Source organism: Leucopleurus acutus (assembly GCF_964270905.1).
Source record: "Leucopleurus acutus genome assembly, chromosome: 10".
In the NCBI taxonomy this organism is placed as follows: domain Eukaryota; kingdom Metazoa; phylum Chordata; class Mammalia; order Artiodactyla; family Delphinidae; genus Leucopleurus; species Leucopleurus acutus.
This window is the reverse complement of record NC_139153.1, coordinates 54,908,720-54,935,422: the sequence shown is the minus strand read 5'-3', so window position 1 is coordinate 54,935,422 and position 26,703 is coordinate 54,908,720. Positions and strand designations below refer to the sequence as shown.

General features: G+C 39.3%; 1 protein-coding gene across 1 annotated transcript; it reads left to right on the top strand.

Moving 5' to 3' along the window:
• Nucleotides 1–11,765: 11,765 nt before the first annotated feature.
• LOC309967617 (acireductone dioxygenase-like) lies at nucleotides 11,766–12,128 on the top strand (the record flags this gene model as incomplete). Its single annotated transcript, XM_082848396.1, has 1 exon — nucleotides 11,766–12,128. One exon carries the CDS (start codon nucleotides 11,766–11,768, stop codon nucleotides 12,126–12,128), a length of 363 nt encoding a protein of 120 aa, XP_082704522.1.
• Nucleotides 12,129–26,703: the final 14,575 nt, after the last annotated feature.

The following is a 26,703-nucleotide window of genomic DNA, read 5'->3' as shown; positions in this document are numbered from 1 at the left end:
GAAGAAAAACCCCCAAGCTCATTCTACAAGGCCACCATCACCCTGATACCAAAACCAGACAAAGATACCACCAAAAAAAGGAAAATTACAGACCAGTATCACTGATGAATATAGATGCAAAAATCCTCAAAAAAATGCTAGCAAACTGAATCCAAAAACACATTAAAGGATCATACATGATGATCAACTGGGATTTACCCAGGGATGCAAGGATTCTTGAATATATGCAAATCAATCAATATGATACACCATGTTAACAAGTTGAAGAATAAAAACTCTATGATCATCTCAATGGATTCAGAAATAGCTTTTGACAAAATCCAACACCCGTTTATGATAAAAACTCTCCAAAAAGTGGGCATAGAGGGAACCTACCTCAACATAATAAAGGCCATATATGACGAACCCACAGTAAACATCATTCTCAATGGTAAAAAACTGAAAGCATTTCCTCTATGATCAGGAATAAGACAAGGATGTCCACTCTCGCCACTATTATTCAACATAGTTTTGGAAGTCCTAGCCACAGCAATCAGAGAAGAAAGGGAAACAAATGGAATCCAAATTGGAAAAGAAGTAAAATTGTTACTGTTTGCAGATGACATGATACTAGACATAGAAAATCCTAAAGATGATACCAGAAAACTACTAGAGCTCATCAATGAATTTGGTAAAGTTTCAGGACACAAAATTAATACACAGAAATGTCTTGTATACTTATACACTAACAATAAAAGATCAGAAAGAGTAATTAAGGAAATGATCCCATTTACCATCTCATCAAAAAGAATAAAACACCTAGGAATAAACCTACCTAAGGAGGCAAAAGATCTGTACTCAGAAAGCAGCAAGATGCTGATAAGAAATCAAAGATGACACAAACAGATGGAAAGATATACCATGTTCTTGGATTGGAAAAATCAATATTGTCAAAATGACTATACTACCCGAAGCAATCTACAGATTCAATGCAATCCCTATCAAATTACCAAAGGCATCTAGAAGTAGAACACAAAATTTTTCAATAAAACAATTTGTATTGAAACACAAAAGATCCAGAATAGCCAAAGTAATCTTGAGGAAAAAAAAAAAAATGAAGCTGGAGGAATCAGACTCCCTGACCAGACTATACTACAAAGCTACAGTAATCAAACCAGTATGGTACTGGCACAAAAACAGAAGTATAGATCAGTCGAAGAGGATAGAAAGTCCAGAGGTAAACCCATGCACCTATGGTCAACTAATCTATGGCAAAGGAGGCAAGGATATACAATGGAGAAAAGACTGTCCCTTCAATTAGTGGTGCTGTGAATACTGAACAGCTACATGTAAAAGAATGAAATTAGAACACTCTGTAACATCATACACAAAAATTAACTCAAAAGGATTAAAGACCTACATGTAAGGACGGATACTATAAAACTCTTAGATGAAGCACTGTCTGACATAAATTGCAGCAATATATTTTTTGATCCACCTCCTTAAGTAATGAAAACAAAAACAAAATTAAGCAAATGGGACCTAATTAAACTTAAAAGTTTTGCAAAGCAAAGGAAACCATAAACAAAACAAATGGGAGAAAATATTTGCAGATAAAGCAACCGACAGGGATTTATCTCCAAAATATACTAACAGCTCATTGAACTCAATATCAAAAACACAAACAAACCAATCAAATAAAGGACAGAAGATCTAAATAGACATTTCTCCAAAGAAGACATACAGATGGCCAAAAAGCACATGAAAAGATGCTCCACATCACTAATTATCAGAGAAATGCAAATCAAAATTGCAATGAGGTATCACCTCACACCAGTCAGAATGGCCATCATCTAAAAATTTACAAACAATAAATGCTGGAGAGAGTGTGGAGAAAAGGGAACCCTCTCACACTGTTGGTGGGAATGTAAATTGGTACAACCATTATGGAGAATCATATGGAGGCTCCTTAAAAAATAGAGCTACCGTATGATCCAGCAATCCCACTCCTGGGCATATATTCAGAGAAAACCATAATTTCTAACAATACATGCACCCTAATGTTGATTGCAGCACTATTTACAATTGCCAAGACATGGGAGCAACCTAAATGTCCATCAACAGATGAATGGATATAGAAGATGTGGTACATATATACAATAGAATACTATTCAGCCATAAAAAGTACCAAATAATGCCATTTGTAGCAACATGGATGGACCTAGAGATTATCATACTAAGTGAAGTAAGTCAGATGGAGAAAGACAAATATCATATGATATCACTTATATGTGGAATATAATAAAAATCAATTTGTTTACAAAACAGTAAACATCTCACAGATCTCGAAATCAAACTTATGGTTACCAAAGGGGAAATATAGGGGGAAGTGATCAATTAGGAGATTGGGATTAACCATATACACACTACTATATACAAGATAGATAATTAATAAGGGCCTACTGTATAGCACAGGATGCTCTACTCAGTATTCTGTGATAACCTATATGGGAAAAGAATCTGAAAAAGAATGGAGATATATATATGTGTGTGTGTGTGTGTGTGTGTGTGTGTGTGTGTGTGTGTGTGTGTGTGTGTATAACTATACACCTGAAACTAACACATCGTAAATCAACTATACTACAAGAAAAAAAATTTTTTTAATTGGAGAAAAAAATAAAGTAGTTCCTTTTAGGTTTCATATTTTATTATCAAAGAAAGGTTTTTTTAAGATCAAATAATCACTATTAGTTTTCAATAAGGTAGGATTTATGATTTGACTCTATACCCTTCTGACATTTTTACCCTCCAGAATGAGAAAAAAAAAAAAAGCAGAGGCTTCATCTTTTATGTACTTCCACAGGTTTATTTACTTAGAAATTGGCTGATGGAAAACTTTTTGCTTCAGGAACCTAAGGACGAAGTCCACCTACATTTTGCCTGTTCGGATTCATCTGGGACAAGTATTTGGAATTTGTGCATCCTGTGGAATTGTCCTAGGTTCTGATTTCCAAGAAAGCTACAAGGAAGCAAGGCCCTGGCCTCCAGGTGTTTCTCTAGTTCTTGTAGTTGTGTGCGTCCATTCACTTCCAGCCCAGTAGTGCAATCCCCACCTTGCTCCACATAGAAGATGCTCCAGCTCTGATTTACTATCTATTGAAAACCCAAGCTTTGCCCTGAGTCTCTGACACTCTCATGCTTGCAAGCTGCCTTCTAGTTGCTTCAAATGCTGGGCCTGTAAAGACAGATTTACTTGTACTCCTTTTGTACTTTGAGGGGCAAATTTTATGAGCTGAAAGCTGACTGGCAGTCTCCTGTGACTGTTCAATAAGGCACAGTGCTTGTGAAGTCTCACCCCCATGGCTGCGTTCTATCGGCTGATTAGGACTGAAATAGTGCATGTGGAAATGGAGAACCATTGGAAATTCATGGGCCGGCCGAGATCACAGCCCATCATAATTTCTCATGTGAAAATGTGATTTCCCTACCCCTGTTTCCTCTGGTTACACTGCTGAGAAGCTTTAAATGAGTTTCCCAGCCTGTGACAAGGGACTTCTGCCATGGCATTGCTTGGGGGGCACAATTCAGAGTAACAAAGGCACCAGGTTTCCAGAAACTTAGACTGACCAAGGGATGGCTTTCAGGCTTATGGAATGACGACTCCTAAATGGGGAAAAAGCAGATGTTTCTGAACAGCTTAAGCCACTTCCCGATTTTAATACAGTTTCCACAATCACTTTGTATCTGACAATTGTACCAGATGGAGATAGCACAGCATGACAGCTGAGTGGGCATTTGAGGCCTAAAGGACATGCCTACCTTCCCAGGACTCTGGATAGTGATTGTAATTGCTTCTATTTTCATATGGGAATTAAGGCATTACTAAACCATTTAAAAAATAAAATTTTTTAAATAAATAATTTCACATAGCATGAATTATTTTGTTAGCAAACGTAACTTTTCTTGTAGCTTCCTTCCCCTACCCCATAATATCATGGTTTCCTTTTTCTAATCCTAGACTATTTTATGTCCCCTGCAAAGTGTAAATCGTTCCCCTACAGAATTTAATTAGGAGAATTCATTACAGCCACAGGTTTGAGCAATTTACTGGAAAATGTGGACTTTCAAACTGGGGGCCCCACTTTAACACAGTTTAATATAAATAATAAGGAGAATGGACAAATTGTAATCAATCATTTAAAACTCTTGCTAGGGACATTCAGTCTGAGTAAAGCAGTATATTCTTTTTCACTGGAATTACACCAACCCAGTGTGGTTACATGAACCAGAGCTTATTTGGCAGTTAGGTATTTCTGACTAATAAAAATAGGAAATAAAATGGTTTCTGAATAAAGACATGGAGTTCTCCATCACCCAGGACCCCTGCTCCAATCACTGCCTCTTTCTCTCCTTCCCTTCAAAGCACTTAAGGAATCCAAAGAGATATTGTTATTCATTCTTCTCATTTCCCATTTCCTCCACAACCCCCAATTATTGTTTCCTGCCTTCAAACCTTTACTGAAACTGCTTGTGTTAAATTTATTGATGTCTTTCTGTTTGCCAAGGTCAACAGAAGCTTTAACGCCCTTAAGTGATTCCCCTTTCTGACTTCCTTCTTTACTCACATGGTCTCCTGTCTGATTTAACTCCATCTCTAGCCATTTCCTCTCTGCCTCTATTCTGTTCCTCTGTCTACCCTTATACACTCTCTCAGCTTTCATTCATCTTCCTTCTTTCTTGGTCTCTACTTCCCCTAAGTCTCCTCATCCTGAATTCAACTACCATTTATACAATGATAATTTTTTAGTCTTTTCTCTGGTTTAGACTTTTAAGATCCAGCCTCTCATTTCTGTCTCCTGAGCTTCCCCACCTGGGTGACTGGCATGGAGATAGTACTATGTGGCCACCCAAACTGTTGCTTTCTTTTTTTGTATGTTACCAGCCACATAGTTGCCAGCCTTCTCTGCATTTATGTGGGGCCATGTGATAGGCTTATGGCCAATGGAATATGGGTGACTTGACACACATCGCTTCCATTTCTGGTCCCTGTGACGCCCTGCATGGTCCTCTAAGCTCTTTCTCTTCCCTGACAATGTTGGAGGATGGTAGGGCATGAGGTCCACCAGCCAGGAACATTCAATCCATGTTTTGCTGAAATGAAGAACACTGTTGTCTTAGACCCCTGAGAATTGGGGTTGTCAGTTACAGCAGTTAGATTGCCCTGGTTATTACAGTGTAATGAAGGTACACCGGTAACTCCTTGGTACCTCCAAAAGGAAACTCAGCTTGTTCCACAAAACAAATTCCCCATCTCAGTAAATGGGACCCCATCTCACCCAAACCAGGAATTTTAAGTCTCCCAGAACTTATCCTCCGACCTTATCCCATATCCAGTCTCTCCCCAGGCCATGTTCACTTGACCTCTTTCACATATCCATGGACTAGACACTCTGGTTCAGCCCCTCGTGGCTCCCAGTGCACACAATTACAACTGTCTCCTAATTGTTCTCTGTTTGTCTCCTCCCATCCTTTCCAGCTGGTTGCCCACACCCTTTGAAGGATGATCTTGTTCTCCATCATCATCTCTTTTTCATCTTAAAAATGAATGACACCAATTTTCTGCTCATAAATGAATATATATATATTTTTTAGAAATTTTGGAAAACTCAGAAAAGTATTAAATAGAAAATAAATGTCAATTACAATTTCATTACCTCAATACAAACACTGTTAAACATTTGGTTCACAGGCTTCCTATGTCATTTTTTATATGTGTTTTTATAATTATTGTCCGTAGTATCTTAAACTTAATTTTTATCTTTATCAAAGCAGTACATATATGCATTTTAAAGGCTGCTTACTAATACTACAGGAAGTGGAGCAGAATATATCGACCCAAAATATATCTCTTTGGCATAGAATTATTTTAGGCTAATTATTTTTATGCAACAGAAGACACAGGAGAAGCTCTGAGAACCAAGGAGAAGTTGCCCTTTTGTAAGAGACATTTACATTTATAAGGGGAATTATTATAGGGTGGTCTCAGTCAAGAGCCTAGAAGGGTAAAGAGAAAATTATTTTTCTTCCTGCACATACATATATAGTGAAAAACATCAGCTCCCTGTCTCAGTCCTCTCAAATTCCAACTCCACCCCTCAGAAGAAAATGCTTTCAAATAGTTTAGTGATTTATTCAGGGGTTTTTCTCCATAATTTTAAATGACATCGTTGTACTGCTATTCCTTGATTTCTAAAGTATATATGTTATCAACTGACTTTGGTACTATCGAAAATGAAGATTAAGTTTTACATCCACACAAACTTTCTACTTGATAATAAAATTATGCCACCCTTTTGGTTAAACAATAATGGTATTTACATAATTATTACTCTGCAAATATTACTTAAAATTAAACCTCATTTTTTTTCCTGTTCAAGTTTATTTTTTCTGGAGTTTAGTAATTGCCTTTATTTATTGTCTTCTTAGTTTTCTCTATCACAAATATATATTCATATTGTCAAAAGAATCCAATATGCTTTTCCCTACATAAAAACACATTAGACATTCAGTTAAATACATTTTGGGGCATTTTCCCCATGAAAGCTCTCCACATTCATGTTCCAATCTGGACTATATTTTAGTATCCAAAATATATAAATAATGCTTAAAAATCAAAAATTTTTAAAAATGAGAAAAAATGGGGAAAAAAGATGCAAAAACGCTATTCACAAGTGAGGAAAACAATGGCCATTAAACATGTGCAAAGTGGTTCCATTTCATGGGTACTGGCAAAATTAAAATGCTTGATGATTCTAAGTTTATAAAAAGTTAAAGTGGTACCTTTTGGGAAAGTGTGTCATAATCTAATGAAGTTGCAGACATGCGTGACATACAACACAGCAGTTCACTACAAGTCACATACCCTAAAGTAACTTTTACTCACATACATGAGTGGATGTGTACACTTATGCATTTTGCAGCATTGTTCTTAAAAACTCCTGAGGGCAATAGTTCTGACGTACATCAAGAGGACAATGGGGCTTCCCTGGTGGCGCAGTGGTTGAGAGTCCGCCTGCCAATGCAGGGGACACGGGTTCGTGCCCCGGTCTGGGAAGATCCCACATGCTGCAGAGCGGCTGGGCCCGTGACCATGGCCACTGAGCCTGTGCGTCTGGAGCCTGTGCTCCACAACGGGAGAGGCCACAGCAGTGAGAGGCCCGCGTACCGCAAAAAAAAAAGAGGACAATGGATACATGAATTATCATGTATTCTTGCAGTGGGCTGCAGTACTGCAGTAAGATTATCAAAGTGCTTATCTATATGGATGAATCTCATATAACAGATGCCAGGAAATGATAAAACATCAATTTCAATATACTAATTATTCCTGGGAGAAAGTGTTGGGGAAGTGATGGGGTAGGAATACACAGAGGACTATAACCATATTAGCATTTTCTTCTGAAATTAGCATGGTGACTACTTTATACTATTTATTCCTCTTTATCTGAAATGTTTCATAATACATGAAAAAACTGGAGTCAAATACATTGTAGGAGAGCATATTTGTTTCGACTTCTGAGTATGTAGAAATTGGATGATTCATAAGTTGTAGGGTCCCCACTGAATGATTTTCCAGAGACAGGATCATAAAAATAATGTTATTTGACAGAACAGAAAGGAAAGGGCTCGATTTTTTTCCTTCTCTCTAAACTTCTCTTAGAGATTAGAGGTGCTGCGTTTGAATGGTATTTTGGGACTGAGTCTCCTGGCTAATGGGCAATTTCATTTTGACTCAAGGGAACTTTATGCCTAAAAGTACATGAAACAGCAATTAAATACTTGACTAGAAAAATGAGCTTTGAATATGTTATTCTGTCATTATAACTGGGAAATACCTTCAGAACATTTCAGCCTTCTGTGACACCAAACCTTGCAGACTTGTATGGAAATGCTGAAAGCTTTTCCAGATTTGCACCCACTTTAATGTTGTAGGAGTTTGACTTGCTAATTAAGCTAAGGTACTCTGCCAGTGATGTTTATTAACATAATTTCTAATTCAGTCCTGATTTTTCTGCATGTGTTTCATTTTGGATTGAACACATCTCTGCCTTGGACTGTCAATATTTCCACTGTGATGATAGAAGAAGGGCAACAGGCACACAAGATTAAAAGGAGTATGTCAAGCTCCAGATCTCATCACAATGCTAGGGGGTCCTGTGTGTTACTCTGTCCACCATTAAAAGGGATTCTATGCAGTTCTGCAGTGAAAGCAATGCGCTGAAATTAGAGGTCTTGAATTCACTCCAGGTTTTACTAACTCACTGTCTTGTGGTAAGCAACCCCAAATCTCTTGGCTTTACATACTAAACTGCTAAAAGATTTACAGCACTCACAAAAGTAGAGTAAGTCTTACTAGATGTTTAGAAATTTCTACTAATAAGTTGCCTTTCTTCCAAAGCATTCCAGATTCTAAAACTAATTAGGTGCTGTCTACTTATTAAGTGCTAGATGATGAGTGTTTTTACTGAGTTTTGAAATTCTGGGGAAAGAATTGTGAGGCATAATCATTGTTGGCAGTGAACCGTACACACGATGAATAGCATGATAAAACCTTCAAGTCATTACTGTAGCAGATTTTTAGCTATTTCACTGGTGGGACTGGAAACAGGTACTGTCTACAACCAACATAAAGAAACATTGATACATCTGAACTTTCAGGATGGATCTCCAGGATGTCATGTGAGTTGTGACTAAGGAGATGATAAGTTTCTTTATTAGCTGATTTGTATCTAGAAAAGCCAATTTCCAGAACCATAGTTAGTCTGCCCTAGAAATATTCTAGTGACTCAGGAAGACGTATAAAATCTGCCCTTTGGTAAAGAAAAGAATGGTTAAGGACTTGGAAAAGAATGTAACTGCACCCAGATTTCAAAGCATCACTCCCCAACATTTTTAGAGCTATTACCTAAATTCTGTAGACAGTGCCAGGGCACTGAGGCAACAGTTCTGGGGGCCTCCTCTACAGGCAGCTTCCATAGCAAGATGCATGAGCTCTCACGCTGATCATGCTGGTACCCACCGCCCCCCCCCCCGCCTCCGAAAACTATGAACTTTGTTTAAGAGACATTTTTCTCTTTCTTATGTCTAGATGGGTTAACTACAGCCTACCTTACCAATTATAGGAAGCAACTTAAGAGCACTAGAAAAAATAATGCATTTCAGTGATTGACTATAGCTGCTAGGTAAACCAGAAAATGCTTACCCTTTACACTTAGAAATGTTTTCATACTCTGCTGATTCCAAAGTCAGAGACCAAAGACCCATTTTTTACAGCAGTTTTTCCAGATAAAGGTATATTTGTGGGTTTTTTTTTCAAAGTGGCTTCTGTATGCTAAGAACCATCTAGGGCTCTCCAAGTCTTAGGTTCATCTTTTAAAACATTAAGGAGTGGAAAATCCAGAAAATCTGAAGAAGTCTTGTTTGAGACCTGTGTTATTTTGATTCCAATGAATGAAAGTCAATTTTATATGGCTTAAGTGCAAAGGGAGGGATATAGTTGGGTTAAAATCAAGCTGTAGGCAGGGAAAGGATGTAACTGAGCTCAGAAATATCTAAAACTGGGAACTTGAAAGCCAACAGGCCTTTCACTCTGCCTCTCATTTCAGCTTTTCTTTGAGTTCCAATTTCATTTTCTCTCCTTTTAGGCCACACTGCTACACTGCTGACTTATGTCTAATTCCTAATTTAAAAAAAAAAACACCTACTAGATCCAAGGGAGGGGCTTTGATATGGTTAGGGTGAGAAGGAAGATGAGAAGAGCAAGAAAACCCAGCACTCCCATGAGAATCAGATAGTTACCGTACAGAGAATGAGTGCTGTTCTCAGAAGAAATAGGGTTTGGAGCAGACAAAACAAGAGGTGTCCACAGTGAAATCTCATTGAATCCTTTAACATTTGCAATGTGTAGGTGATAAAACAGATTTAGAGCAGGGCAGTGATTTGTTCAAGGTCATGCAACTCCTAAGTGGAGGAACTATGACTTGAATCTGGACTTTATTTCCCAACCCCTTCTCTTCTCTAATATATATGATTTAATCTACTGGTTGGCAGCATATGTATGTTGGTGTATGTCAGATGACACTGTGATATTTGTAAGATTTGGGAGCAGGACACAGGGAAGTTCTCTGTGCTCTCAGTTTTGGGATTTGCCTCAAGGAGCCTATGAGCAATGCCGGTGAGTCATTCCTTCTCTAAGATATGGGCTGTGTTAGGCTTTTGAATTACAGAAAGGAGAAAAAGAAATGGTATGACTAATTAACCAATAATTATAAACCATTATGTGCAAAAAGGAAACCTACCTGATGAGGCCATGAGAGAACTGTATAATAGAGGGTTGTGTTTGTTTTAATGAATGGGGATATGCATTTATGGAAGTTTTCCTTGTGGAAGATTCTAAGGTTATTTAAGTCAGAAATTGGTTAATTCTGAGAGTCAGTTCCTAAATGTGTGTACATGCTCTTGGTTTTCTTTCTGGGAGTCATCTAATTTGGGGACTCATACTCTGAAGTGTGAGAAAGTTGAATTAATTTCAGAGGAAATACGTTCATTAAAGGCCAATGAATGTCAGTTCACTGCACCAGCTAGCTACTGCTGTGTGACAAATCAATTCAATGATTTAAAGCAGCATGTGCGGGCTTCCCTGGTGGCGCAGTGGTTGAGAGTCCACCTGCCGATGCAGGGGACACGGGTTCGTGCCCCGGTCCGGGAAGATCCCACGTGCCATGGAGCGGCTGGGCCCGTGAGCCATGGCCGCTGAGCCTGCATGTCCGGAGCCTGTGCTCCACAACAGGAGAGGCCACAACAGTGAGAGGCCCGCGTACCGCAAAAAAAAAAAAAAAAAAAAAAAAAGCACGTGCATCCTGATTGGTGGGGTTTTGCTGATTTGCACTGCCCTTGATTGTATAGGGATGTTTCAAGCAAAGGATGCAGCTGGGCTTGGCTTCTTACTGCCACTTGGCTCAGACTGCTTTATGTGTATTCATCTTGGGGCCCAAGCTGAGGGGACAGCAGCCACAGAAGGGAACCTCTGCTCATGACACAGGTGGAGATGTGAGAGAACATGCCCAATCATGTAAGCAAGTTTTAATCTTTTGGTTGTGTCATGTTTGCTGGCATCCATTGGCAGAAAAATGGCCAAGCTCAAAATCAAAGTGTGAAGAAGAATGTCCCTCTCATGGAGATGGTGTGGGGTGGAGTGAGTGAATAGTTCTAGACAATAATCCAATCCACCATAGAGTCCAGAGCTAAAAGTTTATTTTTAGAAAGTATATTTTAAAAGTGCATTCCCAGGGCTTCCCTGGTGGCACAGTGGTTAAGAATCCACCTGCCAATGCAGGGGACACAGGTTTGATCCCTGGCCCAGGAAGATCCCACATGCAATGGAGCAACTAAGCCCTGCACCACAACTACTGAGCCTGCACTCGAGAGCCCGCCAGCCACAACTACTGAGGCCCGTGCACCTAGAGCCGGTGCTCCACAACAAGAGAAGCCACCGCAATTAGAAGCCCACGCACAGCAACGAAGAGTAGCCCCCGCTCGCCGCAACTAGAGAGAGACTGCACACAGCAACGAAGACCCAAGGCAGAAAAAAAAAAAAAAAAGTGCGCTTCCAGGTGATTCTAAAGGAGAAGGACCACATATTGTGAGAAGGTGTTGACTTTTAAGAGTGGTGAGCAGACCGGCCGGAGCAGGTCCGGGGTCAGGCGGCAGTGCCCCTGGGCCCGGCCATGGTGCAGGCCTGGTACACGGAGAAGTCGGGCGACGACCCACAGCGGCCCCACCGCAGGGAGCCCGGGAGCCCGGTCGCCCTGGAGCAGCGGCGCGGGCTCGGGGTCCTTTACTGGAAGCTGGATGCTGACAAATATGAGAATGATCCAGAATTAGAAAAGATCCGAAAAGAGAGAAACTACTCCTGGATGGACATAATAACCGTATGCAAAGACAAACTACCAAATTACGAAGAAAAGATTAAGATGTTTTATGAGGAGTATTTACACCTGGATGACGAGATTCGCTACATCCTGGACGGCAGTGGGTACTTCGATGTGAGGGATAAAGAGGACAGTTACAATCAAGACTTTAAATTTTAACAGAAAAACTTGTACATTGTTTTTTTTTAGTTAACAATTCTGAGATTCAATTATACCTAATTCGTTATAATCATAGAAAAACCCTAAATTAACCTCATATTTGAAGGGCAGTTTGCTTTAAGTACTTTTTTGTTTAAACTGGATTAAAAACCTTTATGTCAAAAAAAAAAAAAAAAGAGTGGAGAGTATATATTTTTGCCACCAGAGGAAATCAGTGGTTTTCTTTCCTTCTTAAAGTTAACTTTTCTATATATTGAACTTCTACTCAATCTACTGTTATTAATTTCATGTCAGCCAAGTATACAAGTCAGGGTTTTCCAGAGATAGAACCAGTAGATCATATATAGATATATAGATGGAGATTCATTACAAGGGATTCCCTCACACAATTATGGAGGATGAGAAGTCCCACAGTTGGCTGTCTACAAGCTAGAGGTCCAGGAAACCAAGTGGTGTACGTCCAGTCCAAACCAAAAGGCCTGAGGACCTGGGAGAGCCAATGGTAGAACTCCTAGTCCGAGTCCAAAGGCCCAAGAACCAGGAGCCCCAATGTCCAAGGACAGGAAAAGATGGTATCCCAGCTCAAGCAGAGAGCAAATTTGCCCTTCCTTTGCCTTTTTGTTCTATCCAGGCCCTCGGTGGATTGGATGACACCCACCTGCATCGGTGAGGGTGATCTTCCTTAGTCTATGAAATCAAACGCTAATTTCTTCCAAAAACACAGACACACCCACAATGTTTTACCAGCTATATGGGCATCGCTTAGCCCACTCAAGTTAACTCCTAAAATTAAGCATCACACCAAGTGATCATCTGATTTTACTGCGTCTTCATTGTATCCACTGTAATTTTGTGTGTGTGTGGGCGGGGGGGGGGGGGTGGTTAAGATGGCTGGAATGTGATTTGGCCCATTTTTTTCCTTTTTCAAAACTTGGGTTCAGAGTTGAGTTAATGACTATCCTCTGTTTGGGCCACATATTTATCATGAGTCCATGTAAGTCCCCTTTTTTCATATTTTTTTAAAATTTTTTTCTCTTTAATCCTCATAACCTAGTCTCCTTCTGTTCCCCTTCTCTACCTTTGGCAATGATTCTGAATCTTTAAATGTGTAGTTGTCCTTTGGTATCTTGTTTGTCAGGTTCCAGGAGCCCCCTTCAGATACTAAATTCTGAGGATGCTCAAGTCCCTTACATAAAATGGCACAGTATTTATATATAACCTATGCACATCCTCTCGCATACTTTAAATCACCTCTAAATTTCCTATAATAGCTGATATGGTGTAAATGCTATGTAAGTAGTTGCCAGTGAATGGCAAATTCAAGTTTTGCTTTTTGGAGCTTTCTGAATTTTTTTTCCTGAATATTTTTGATTGTTGGTTGAATACTTGGATGTGGAACCCCTGGATACAGAGGGGCAACCGCGTATCTTTCTGTTTGTATGTGTTCTTTCAAAGTGTGTATTGATAGTTTTGTGCTATTGTATTTTTAAATTATGTAAGTAGTACTGTGTTATAGATCTCATTTTATTCCTTATTTTTGCACTCATTAATTCTCTAATTACACTCATTCATGTTACCGTGCATACCTATTATCCATTGCTTCTCATTGCTATATAGTACTTGGAGGTTTGTAGCCCCCATTGTGTTTGTTTCCTTTCTCCCAAGGATGGAGGCTCAGATTGCTTCCAGTTCTCCATGACTACCAATAATCCTAAAAAGAAAATCTTTATACATACCCTCTTATGTACCAAATCTTATGCTACCATCCTAGACAGTCTGTTACCTCAATTTGTCATTAATATGCTATTTAAGGGCTTAAAGCAGGGAAAAGACTTGACCACATTTTGTTTTAGAAAAGTGACTAGATGTCATGTGTAAATGATGTTGAATTTGGATAAAAACACTGAAAGCAAGGTGGTCAGTTAGGGTTCTGTTGATCATCCAGGCAAAGGCTGAGACAGAACCAGACAAAGTGAGAGAGAAGGAAGAGGGCAGGATGGGAGGAACTGAGGGCAGTTCAGGGACTAAAATGATGGATGTGACATCTTCTCTTGGATAGAGAAGGAAGTGAGAGCTTGGAATCTAGAACAATTCCTACATTCCTGGGTTGTATGATCGGGTAAAGCGGTTTGCATTCTAGGATGGTTTCCCTCCAAGATGAGGAATGATGGAAAAGGAGCAGGTTAGGGGAGATGGTAAAGAAAACAAGCACACCCATCAAGGATTTAATGTCAAATGAAAGCTCCCAAATGAGCTGTGTGTGTGTGTGCGTGTGTGCATGTGTGTTTTAATTCCTTTTCTCCAAAAGCAGTGTACATTTTCCCTAATGTATTAGATCTGAGCACCTATTTTATTTCGTACTTGACACCTAATATATGTATGTATATTTGTATTAAATTCTAAATATAACCAGAGGGCTTGCTTATGAATCGAATTTCCTGAGGCATAACTCATTCCCATGAGGTGCTAATAATCTGATAATTTCAGGTCTTTAATGCTATTGATGAGAGCAGTTAAATAACTTCTTAAAAACTCTATTAGTCATATTTGTCTTTTAACTTGGCTAGAATCTGTGTTTCTTTCATTATCCCTGTCACTCACACTCTCACACACACACACACACACACACACACACACACACACACACCCCTTCCTGTTTTAGGAAACCTTCAACCATGACCATTTGATGTGTTATCCTTCAAAAGACAAACTTATCAGATCTAAAAGTATCACCTCAATCACGTTGCTTCTAGTAGGAAGACACTTGCCCCTGGCTTTTGAGAGAAGGTTAAATGAAGCCAGAAGGCTCCTGTGTTCTACCTCATTGACCTCCCCCCAAGGCTGTTCTCTGTGTCTCCCCACTGGGTTGAATCAGTGCCCCCCATTATGCAAGCACTCAGATGTGACAGAAACAGCAGCCTCTTTCAAGCAGAGGAGCAGGCAGTGTGAAGCCACCATCCAGCATCACGGGGAGCAGACTGCCTGGGAAGCAGTGGTGAGGCTGAGCCTGCTGGGCCCCTGGTACCCAAGGCAGAGCATCACTCCCCAGAAGAAGAGAGGATGTTGAGGAAAAAGGTAATAGGGTCAGCATGACAGAAGAGTTACAGCAATTTAAAGGGGGGTGATGGAATGAAGCCACAGAGGGAACTCTTTTCAGTGCAGCTCTGACAAAAATTCAAGCGGTGCAGCTCTTAGATTTCTGTAACATCTGGGAAAATTTGAACATGGTTTGGTTTGTTTGATTTGAAAATTGGTTAAATGCTATAAGGATGGAAAACCTCCAGCATTTGTATTTATCATGTAATTGTCACGGAGTTTTGTGTTATTGTTGCTATTCATAGCATTTATTCTTTCTGGGTGACTTTGGGTGCATCTGATGTTCTAAAACCAACTTGGAAATCTACCACTACATGAAAATTCTGATGAGAATGATCGTTTCCACTTACAGGGAGTTATTACATGTCAAATTCTAATTAATTCACATAAGAATACTATAAGTGGGGCTTCCCTGGTGGCACAGTGGTTGAGAGTCCACCTGCTGATGCAGGGGACACGGGTTCGTGCCACGGTCCGGGAAGATCCCACATGCCGCGGAGCGGCTGGGCCTGTGAGCCATGGCCGCTGAGCCTGCGCGTCTGGAGCCTGTGCTCCGCAACGGGAGAGGCCACAACAGTGAGAGGCCCGCGTACCGCAAGATAAATAAATAAATAAATAAAGAATACTATAAGTTATGTATGGTTACAACAGTTTTGAAAATTAGAAAATGGTGCTGCTAGAGGATGAGGAAGTTGTCCAAGTGTTCTGTTTCTAACATACAATAAAATACTGGAGGTGGGACTTATTGTCTGGCTACAATTGTTCTTTGATTTGTCTTCCTGATTCTTAACATTTCTAAAAAAAAACAAGTTTGGGTGATTTTAACTTTGTAGTGAGCATAAAACACCTGGGAACATCAAAGTCAAGCCACGCTTATTACTTCTTCCTGGGATGCTGAGAATCTGCATGAAAGTTTTCAGATATAGCATCACACCTTTAACAACATAGCTTAATCAACTTGGGAAATAAATTCATCTTGGGGTCGGAAATGTATGTCAAGGTTTATATGTGAAAGCCAGGGTTTTTTTTTTTTTGGAAAGGCAAGATTTTTCAAGCTTGTAAATAGATAGATCCAAATAGTGTGGCAACTTGAAAAATCATATGATTAATTCTTTAGATAGCCACTGAAAAGTCCAAGTGAATATAAACATGGAAAAGGAGAGGTATTTAATCAGCCCTGGAATCTAGAAAAGTGATCTCAGCCACAGAATAGAAACTTCAAGGAATTTCTACAACATAGAACACAGATCAAGGGCAGATCTGGGCACATGATAACCATGGACAGGCTGGTAATTTAGTGCCCCTTCAAATGCATGTTCTCTAGTATCTGGTAAGCATTTATTCATACATGACATGAAGGATTGCCTGAGCTGGGGGCACGGGGAGCTAATCAGTGCCCATGCAGAGTCTTAATGTCCCCTAACTTGTGCTTCCCACTCAGCAATTAATAGGAGCCTGCCCCCAAAGCCTTCCCCTCCCCTAAGCTCTCCAATGATAATCTCTTGTTACACAAGCAGGTTTCTCATGGGTTTAACCCCACTTGAAGCCAAGTATTCCTTCTCACCACATAGAGTTGGTCTTTCCTGCTGTATCCTTCTATCTCTGAGTAGTTAGATTAGTACCGTTTACTACATTTCTGGTGAGCAGTACTGTCTCCCCAAAGGAGCGTGGGTAAATACAGTTTTCTTCTTTTTCATGTTTCCAGTAATATTTTTGTTCCACAGTGATGCACCCCCAGCTCTTTTCTGAGCTTGGTGATTCCCTCAATCCACCTCTGATCCAAATGACACTAATTTGAAAGAAAATACAATCTGTGCCCCATCTCGCTGCTTGCCAACAGCAAGCAATTGGAAAATTACTCATCTAAAAGCTATTGTCTTTCCTAATTTGAAGCAAACAAGCATGGAAGTGAGGTGGAGCATGAAGGGGAGGACAGTGAGGCACATTTCAATCGCACCAGGTCCTGGGGACATATTACAGGTGCCTTAGGGCTGGAGGAAGTTGGGACCTGGTGTGTCACACACTGTGCATTTGCATATGGCACCACAGGAGCTATCTAGACAGCCTCCAGGAAAGGACAGCATGCAGGCGAAAGGAGTTGCCCTGCCTACCTACCGCAAGGCTGCCAACACACAATGGAAAAGTCTTTTACAGACACAAAAAATTTCCTACGACCAAACAAAAACAATTAAAACAAACAAAACCAAAAAATTTCCTACGACCAAACCAAAACAATTAAAACAAACAAAACCAAAAATAATTAAAACAAACAAAACCAAAACAATTAAAACAAACAAAACCAAAATCCTTTCCTCTACCTTCTGGCTGCTGAACCAAATCAAAAAGTCCAGTAAAAATAAACTTTCTCTTCTACCTCCACATTTAGCCAATGATTGAACAAATAAATGGCCCCCATCATTTATCACCTTTCCTAGAATCCATCTCTAATCCCAGTGCTGAAAAACATCTCTATCAGTAGAACAAATAGAAGGAAAGGTCAGACATTTAAAAACTATGTTTAACTTAATAAATACTTTAATTAATGATAATTAATTAAGATAATGAATCAAAGCAAATTTATTACTATCATTAAGAAGTACTGTAAGAAGATATAGAGAACAGACTTGTGGTTGCCAAGGGGAAGGGGCTGGGGGAGGGATGGGTTGGGAGTTTGGGACTGGCAGATGCAAACTATTATACATAGGATGGATAAACAACAAGGTCCTACTGTATAGCACAGCGAAGTTTATTCAATATCCTATAATAAACCATAATGGAAAAGAATATGTAAAAGGATATATATGTATAACTGAGTTACTTTTCTATACAGCAGAAATAAACACAACATTGTAAATCAACTATAGTTCAATAAAATTTTTTAAAAAGTACTGTAAGAAAAATGAGACAAATTTGAAAAAAATAATAAGTATTCATAGATATTATATCTATGAAATTTGAACACAAAAAGAAAAAAACGGTTAAAAATGTTCATGGTGATAACTGCTACACGAATATGACTGACAAATCAAAAACTGTGATGGAGGCAATGGAAAACATATTGGAATATTTAGAAATTTGAATCAGTGAAGAAGAAAAAAAGCACAACACCTCTTCTCTAAGTCATAAGGAGAAAGGGAGCCTATAGCAGTCATTAGTGCTCTTTACTAAATATTTTTAATCCTTTGCTCCTATGGTGCTCAGGTTCCAAGATAAAATCAAGAACAGCCAGTTTAAACTTGAATTACAGTTAAATGATGAACTTTTAAAAATATAAATATGTCTTAAATATTGCATGGGGGCATATTTATATTAAAATTTATCTATTTATATGAAATTCATATTTAACTGGGCATTCTATTGTTTTATTTGTTAAATTCTGGCAACCCTACTCTGTCTTTGGGGTATGATAGGATTGTGTTTCCCTACCTACTGAAGAAGCTGGGTGTGACCATGCTGCCTGCTTTGGCTAAGAAAATGACAGTGGCAGGGATCTGAGTCACTTCCAGTGGGAAAGTGCTAAGAGCCAGTGAACAATCTGACACAGTAGAAACCCCAATGAACCCACCTAAAACAATTAGTATGAGGAGGAAATAAACTTTTGTGGATTTAAACCACTAAAATCTGGGGATTATTTGTTACTGCAGCATAATCTAGTCTAGCATACCAGATAGATTATGACTGAATACATAAGTAATGATACAGTTGGGAAAATAGACAGACATATAATTCACATTGCAAACACACTTCCACCCACAATTTATTAAGCAGACCTAGTCACAGGCTCCACTCAGGAGTAACAGGAGGTACAAGCCTACTATGCCCCTGAAAGTGGGGAGAACAAGTAAGGAGGTGAAAAATACTGATATACCTACACAGAGATAGAAGGATGCAGGGGAAAAGAAAATAAATCTCTAAATGAAAAGGTTTATAAATTTGATAGCAATAGTAAAAGTTAAAAAAGTAGAAGTCTAATTATTAATAAATATATTTTAATAAAACTATAAACAACATTTAGAAACAAAAGATAAAAGCTAATTATCTTCAGTATGCAAAAACATTTTGAAATTATGGCCATTACTGATGGCCAACCTATATCAGTTGTTCTTCCTTATAAGAAACTTGGTTTGCTTTATTTGTTTATTTTGGGAGTCCTGGGAAATGTGTACATCTAGTTTTATTTCCCAGCCTCTTTTTCAGGCAAAAGTTGCCATGTGACATAGCCCTGACCAATAGCAAGTGACTGGAAGTCACTGGGGGTGGGGCCTCAGGAGAATGGCACAAAATCCAGCAGACACAAGCTTTTTGCTTTTTGTCCTTTCCCCTCTTCTTACCTGGAGCATATCTATGATGCTGGAGATGGCACAGCCATTTGTGGCAATAAGGAAATAAGCAAGAGGCTAAAAGCTGTGAGTTAAGGATGAATGAGTGGAAAGACAGAAGGAGCCTAGATGTGGACTTCTTTTTAGGTGATTAAAATAAAATCTCTCATTACTAAAGGCGCTGTATGATAAATAGTCTTTCAAAAGAAGCCAAGTTATAACTGTCAAAGGTGTTTTTCTAGTCCTTAAAGGAGCTTAACCTAGAAGTTTATACTAGGACCCCACTATTTATCCTTTATAAGTTATCTCCTATAGTTATGTTTACATAAATTTTGGAGTAAATTATTCCTAGTGCTTATTACAGAATATTGTTATTCATTTTCAACCAATCTTTCTTAATATCTCTATAATGTCTACTTTTGAAAGAATTCTTGTAGATGTTGTAAGTATAGTTTCACCCCAAATTAAATAAAATATCAAGTGTGTGTTTGTAATGCTAAAAAAATAAAAATAAAAGAAGCCAAATACAATTCTTAACAGATACATCAGAAAGAAAGAAATTTAAAACACTAAGCTAAAGTGGGTGAAGTGTATCAGTAGACACATTTGTCTTCATAAAGACAAATTCAAATTTATAATAAAATGAGAAAATAGCCTGTATTGATGTATTGATAGTTGGGGTGTGTCTTGGAGAATTATAGCCATGCCTGTGTTGGGAGTATAATTTGGTTTAATGTTGGTGAAAATTGTTTTGGGGAGTACATGGAAGCTTTTTATAATCTGCATAAGTTTCTGACAAGCAATTTCACTTCTAGAAATTTATTCTATGAAAATACTTGGGATAGGTGTGAAGAGAATGTTCTGAAGGTCTTTATTATAATAATGAAAATCTTAAGATAAATTTGCCAAAAATCGAGGTCTGTTAAATCAATCAGAATCATTTTATCAATTTAAATTTATTCTAGAATCTTACATATAAATAATTAAATTAGAAAAAGTTACAACCATTGTGTTTGCATTAATATACAAAAGCCCAGACTGTAAGTGGCATATATCACCGATAACACACACACTTAGGCATGTATGTAATTTCTAGAGTACAATCATACTATTTGTAAATTGTTTTTTAAAATTAAATAGGATACTCTGTCATTTAGTACATTTACATTTACTACATTCTTTCTTAATAGCTTCCTAGAATTCCTTACAGTTTTTCATGAAGAGAAGTTTTACAGTTGTTTATCTTATTTAATCTGTTTTTTAAATTAATTTTTTATTGGAGTATAGTTGATTTACAATGTTGTGTTAATTTCTGCTGTACAGCAAAGTCAATCAGCCATACATATACATTAATCTGTTTTTTTGTGCTTATTTCTATTGCTTTTAATTTTACTTCCCCCTCCCCACCCTGAGGTTAGATACACAACTGTATTTTATTCCTTTTAAAACAGTTTCATTTTTGACCCCTAATCCTTTCATACTTCTAGAATGTAGAGTATGGTGCAAGGTAAAAATTAAGATTTTAAAAATTAATTTATCAGCCAACTGTCCTTACTCAATTTTCTGAATGAACTATTTTTTGTACATGTCTTTGTATGGACATATGTTAAATTGGCCATACATTTGGAAATCAGAAATCCAAGTAGAGTAATACAACCTTCCAGTGTTTCTCCTAAGGGACTTTAGGCAGGTATATCACTGGTCAGGGTCCTCCATTCCACATTCGTAAGATTAAAAACATCCCTTGCTTTTTTATCTGTCAAGGTTACATGAAATAGAACACTAGCTGCATTTGACTTGACCTGTCAAAACAAGATAATGGATGGCTTATTTGGACAGATCAAACTGTGGTAAGATTTCCTGTCTCCCCATTACCTATCTTTCTTTCCTCCATTCTAAAGACCAAGGGATGCATTAGATTGGTGGATGGGAAATAATCAAGGAAGAAAGATTGAGGGAAGGTAGGCTGAGGGGAAAAATCAAGACATATTCCCAAGGATGCCTTTGATGTTTGAGAAGCTTAAGTGCCCTCTGGATCAGAGAGCTGGAGGGCAAGGCTTCAGAAACAAAGCCCAGACAAACCAGCTGCCACTGGTGTGGGACCAGGTGGACCACTCCAGGTATATTCAGAGCTGCCTCTCCTTGTTATTCAGAAAATGTTCTCTAAAAAGTGGTGGAATTCTCATTTTCATTTTTCTGTTCATGTCCAGCCTTATGACTCTTAACTTCTGATTCTTGTGTGGCCACAATTCTCCCTCTGGTCACAGAGGTCACCCACATAAGCCTGAGGTGACCTGATAAGACACCATTTGGAAGTCATCTTTCTAACTGAGAGCCCTGCCATAGTCCCAGTAAGCCCTGACATCACAGGGTATGAGGGAGGAGGTGCTCTTGAAGTAGCTGAAAGGTTATTCCTTCCTACACAAGGCTTTCTGAAATTATAGCCTGGAAATAAAATGGCTTCTCGCCAATCCTAATACATGTTGAGACTCAAGGTGCAGCCTCAGAGAGCCAGAAGATAGAAAGGAAAAAAAGTACTTTTGATGACTGTTCTTCTTTTTCTTTTTGCCTTATTATTTTATTCTATTTAGGAAATGATTTATCACTAACCACAGAGTAAATGGTGAATATATAGTGTTACCATTTTTTATTTGGGTTTATGGATTTTGCTAATTCAAGTTTCAATGACTAAATTTTAGACAACCAAAGAAATAACTAGAATAATTACATTTGTAGTATATAGGCAGTGCTTTTAAAGGTACTAAATTTTCGTTAGATTGGTCTTTTTTTTTTTTTTGAGTACTAACATATGCCCAAATACTATACCTGGAGGAAAGAAGAATAAATGAGACATGGTTCCTGTCCTCTCAAATATTTCAGTCTGGTAGTTAAGGGAAGAATGTTAAATTGAGTATCTTATATGTTAGTTAAATATGAATGTTCCATATATACACTACCAAACGTAAAATAGATAGCTAGTGGGAAGCAGCCGCATAGCAGAGGGAGATCAGCTGGGTGCTTTGTGACCACCTAGAGGGGTGGGATAGGGAGGGTGGGAGGGAGACGCAAGAGGGAGGGGATATGGGGATATATGTATATGTATAGCTAATTCACTTTGTTATAAAGCAGAAACTAACACACCATTGTAAAGCATTGTGATAAGAGTATTGCATTAGAGGAGAGAAACCGAGTTCAACTCTGAATACAACAAAGACAGATGGGTGTTTATAACCAAGAAGAAGGGTGAGGGGATCAGTGGATGGAAAATTACTAAGAAGAGATGTCAAGTGTTGGTGGGGGGAGGGGGGGTCCCTGTTAAACTGACCTCACAGGATTCCGACCCTGTCCTGACAGGTCAAGGACACAGACATCTAATGAGGGAGATCCCATAGCACAGAGGTCCCCAACACCCTGGGCCGCGGACCTGTGCCCGTCCTAGCCTATTAGGAACCAGGCTGCACAGCAGGATGTGAGCGGTGGGCAAGGGAGCGAAGCTTCATCTGCCGCTCCCCATTGCTTTTGTTACCGCCTGAACAGTCCCATCCCCCCCACCCCCACCCCCATGTCCGTGGAAAAATTGTCTTCCATGAAGCTGGTCCCTGGTGCCAAAAAAGTTGGGGACCACTGCCATAGAAGAAAAACTTGATCCAATGACAAGGGTGGGGAAGACTTAGGGGACTCTTTGCAAAGACTGTGCTGGACAGGCCAAAGGCAGGACAGAGGCAAGGTTGGGCCAAGTTGAAAAGAGGGCTCAGACCCTGACTGAAGTTTGATCAAGGAGGGCCTTTGTCACCAGGCGGCCTCTAAACAAGGCACCACTAAATGAGGCAACATAAGCCTGTTATCTGGTATGGAGTCGTCTGTATCCCAGCTCAGTCCTGCCCAGAGAGAACTGGAGAAACAATCCCATAGGGAACCTCCAAGATTGGTATGCCCTTAGGCAGAACACTAGAACTGCCTTAATGTTAATTTAGACCTAGGAGACCCAGTGGAATCCTTCCCTTGCTGGTTCTAATTAACAACCCAAGTAAGAAGGGACCTTAAGCAAAATTTGGAGTAGAGTATGTTTTCAACACCTCTAACCAACTTTTGCATTCCACTTTCACCTAAACCCTGACCAAGTCCCCTTTTGACCTCACACTGCTTCCTGACTGCTTCCCAAATTTTAGATTTCTCTCTACTTCTCCTTCCAAAAATTTTTAAAGAATTTTTCCACAATCCCTCATGCCTCCCAAGTGACAATTTGCATATAAGAACTCCCTGGGTGTAATGCTTGGACCACAAGATATGTCCAATGGAGTAGTTTGGTAATATTGCCAGGGAAACAGCTTTGGTCCTGGGAAGAGGGAGGGCTTTGGTCTCCTATAAATCATATCATATAGGTTGTGAATTTACAAAATTGATCTTGACTCTCGACTCCTGAAGTCTTTATATCAGAGAAGATTGGACAGTTGGGAACCTTCAGAAAAGATCATTTTATACCTTCATCTATGCTCTTTTTCTCTAAAATCCTGGCTCAGGCAATACCATATCAAGAGTTAATAAAAACAGACAGGAATTGGGGAAGTTCTAGACAAGTTCACACTTGTCAAATCTGAAATTAACTGGCAAGAGGCTTTTTTATTAGAACATTTTTCTGAGTTGTAATCCAGTCTCTCAATTCTAAATTTCATCAAGATGCAAGACTTTGCATTGAGTAAATCTATAAGTCAGACTTTACAAGAAATCTGATAGAGCTTGTATGTGACCCTATGTTGATTTCTATACAGCCGTGTTTATTTATGCTCAATGAGGAAATGCTAACTACAAATCTTAAAATAGGTCCTCAGAGAGGAGCAGCTTTGGACATGTTCACAGTCTTCATCTTAAGAAAATGCCCTTCTTTTAGAGATGGGACATGCTCTGATTTCATATGCCTGCCCCTCTCTGTACAAGTCTGTTTTCTCAACCCACTTTCTATGAATAGTTCTCAGTCTGCTATAGTCCCTTTGAGAGAAAAGAACTTGAAAGTTCAACATAAAGTGAGGAGAAGCTGAAAATGTCAGTGCTAGAGTGAGAGGGAAGAAGAAAACTTAAAAGCAACTCAAGAGGTTTCCACTAGCTAATGGTGATACCTCCAGTGCCCCAATGGGCTGTGGATAATCCCTATTGTCTACACAAGGCATGTTGGTGCTTCTCCAACAGACCACAAATGAATAAAAGTCGACTCCATATGGAGAGACTTTAAATGCTGACATCCTAATGAGATCTGTAAACTGCAGAGACAGGATATGGCTTCTCCTATGCAAAGTACTAGCCATGCTCTCATGAGAGATTTAGCAGTTAGCAGTTGCCAGATAGGATGCTTTTGGACTGTGCTTTGTTTCCTTTAATCTTAATAAGATGGAAATTGTGGGAAAACAAAGAGCAGAGAGCAGTCTTTCCCATGGCTTTTATTTCCTATTAAATGCAGTGAAAAGCAATATCCATATATTAGTTGTTCTGCCTGCAGCACTTGGCTTTAAGGGGGTCGCTTCAATTCTCTATGTGACCTAAAGCCCAGGGCTGGTACTTCCCATTCTGTGATCAGGAACAGAAATCATGAGACTGTGCCCAAAGCAGACTATGGAACCCCATAGAGTCATCCATTCCAGCAAAGGGACAGCCTGTTTCTAGCAGAAATTATAGGAACTACAGTAAAGTAGAATTACAACTTCCTTTTCTCTATTGAAATATTCTCCTCTAATTTATCAGGAAGTTCAAGCAAATAGGAGTACTATGCAAACAGGTGCTTCCTGGATCTGGGTGTCTGTTGCTTTTCCCAGGTAAGAAATGTTTTCAGCTATTGTATTCAAATATGTTCTCGACCTTTTTCTCTCTTCTCCTTCTGGGACCCCTATAATATGAATAGTAATGTTCTTAATATTGTCCTAGAGCCTCTTAAACTAGCCTCATTTTTTAAATTCATTAAAAAAAATTTTTGTTCTGCTTGGGTAATTTCTACTAATTTTTACTCCAATTTGCTGATCTGTTCCTCGGAATTATCTAACCTACTGTTGATTCCTTCTAGTGTATTTTTTGTTTCAGCTGTTTAGTTCTTCTTTATATTTTCCAACTCCTTGTGAAACTTCTGACTGTGTTCATCCATTATTCTCCCGAGTTCATTGAGCTATTATGATTTGATTTTGATTTATAATTATGATTTTGAACTCTTTATTGGCTAGATGGCTTATCTCCACTTCACTTAGCTCTTCTGGGGTTTTGTTCGTTCCTTCATTTGGAAAATATTCCTCTGTTACTTTGTGCCTAATTCTCTTGTTTATTTCTATGTATTGGGTAGGTCAGTTACATTTCTCAACCTCGGAGAAGGGGCCTTATGGAGGAGATGTTCTGTGGAATTCAGCAGCATGCTCTCCTCTGGTCACCACAGCTACATGCCTTAGGGGAGCCCTCCATGTAGTCTATGTGGGCCTTTGTGCTGGGATGAGGCCAACTCCTGTGGGTGTTCTGGTGGGAGGGGCCAGCCCCTGGCCTGGTTAGCTGCCAGCCTACTGGTGGGTAGGGCCAGGTCCTGGTGCAACTGGCTGTAAGTCCAGGGGAGCTTGAGTTTGTGTTGACTGGTAAGCCCCTCTTGCTAATAGGCTGGAGAAAGGAATGCAGAGTAATGCTTGCCTGCACCAGTGTTCTTGTGGCAGAAAGCTTCCCCAAATGGCTACTGCCAGTGTCTGTGTCCTAGCTGCCTCCTGCCTCTCTGGGAGTCTCTCCAAGATCAGTAAGTGGGTCTGATCCAGGGTTCTTTCAAAGTACCACCCGCTATTCTGGGACTTGAAATATGTAAGATTTTGTGTGAGCCCTTTAAGAACAGAGACTCCGTGTCCTACAGTTCTCCAGCTCTTCTGTACACAAGCCGTGCTGGTGTTCAAAACCAGATATTCTGGGGGCTTATCTTCCCAGTGCTGAACTCCCAGGCTGGGGATCCTGATGTGGGGCTTGGACCACTTGCTTCTTGGGGAGAACCTCTGCCATTGTGATTATCCTCTCATTTGCGGGTCACCTTCCCAGGGGTGTGGGTCTTGAATCTACTGTGTTGCTGCCTCTCCACCCAACTCGTATGGTTCCTTCTTTATATATTTAGTTTTGGAAACTCTTCTCTGCTGGTCTTTAGATAGTTCTCATTGATA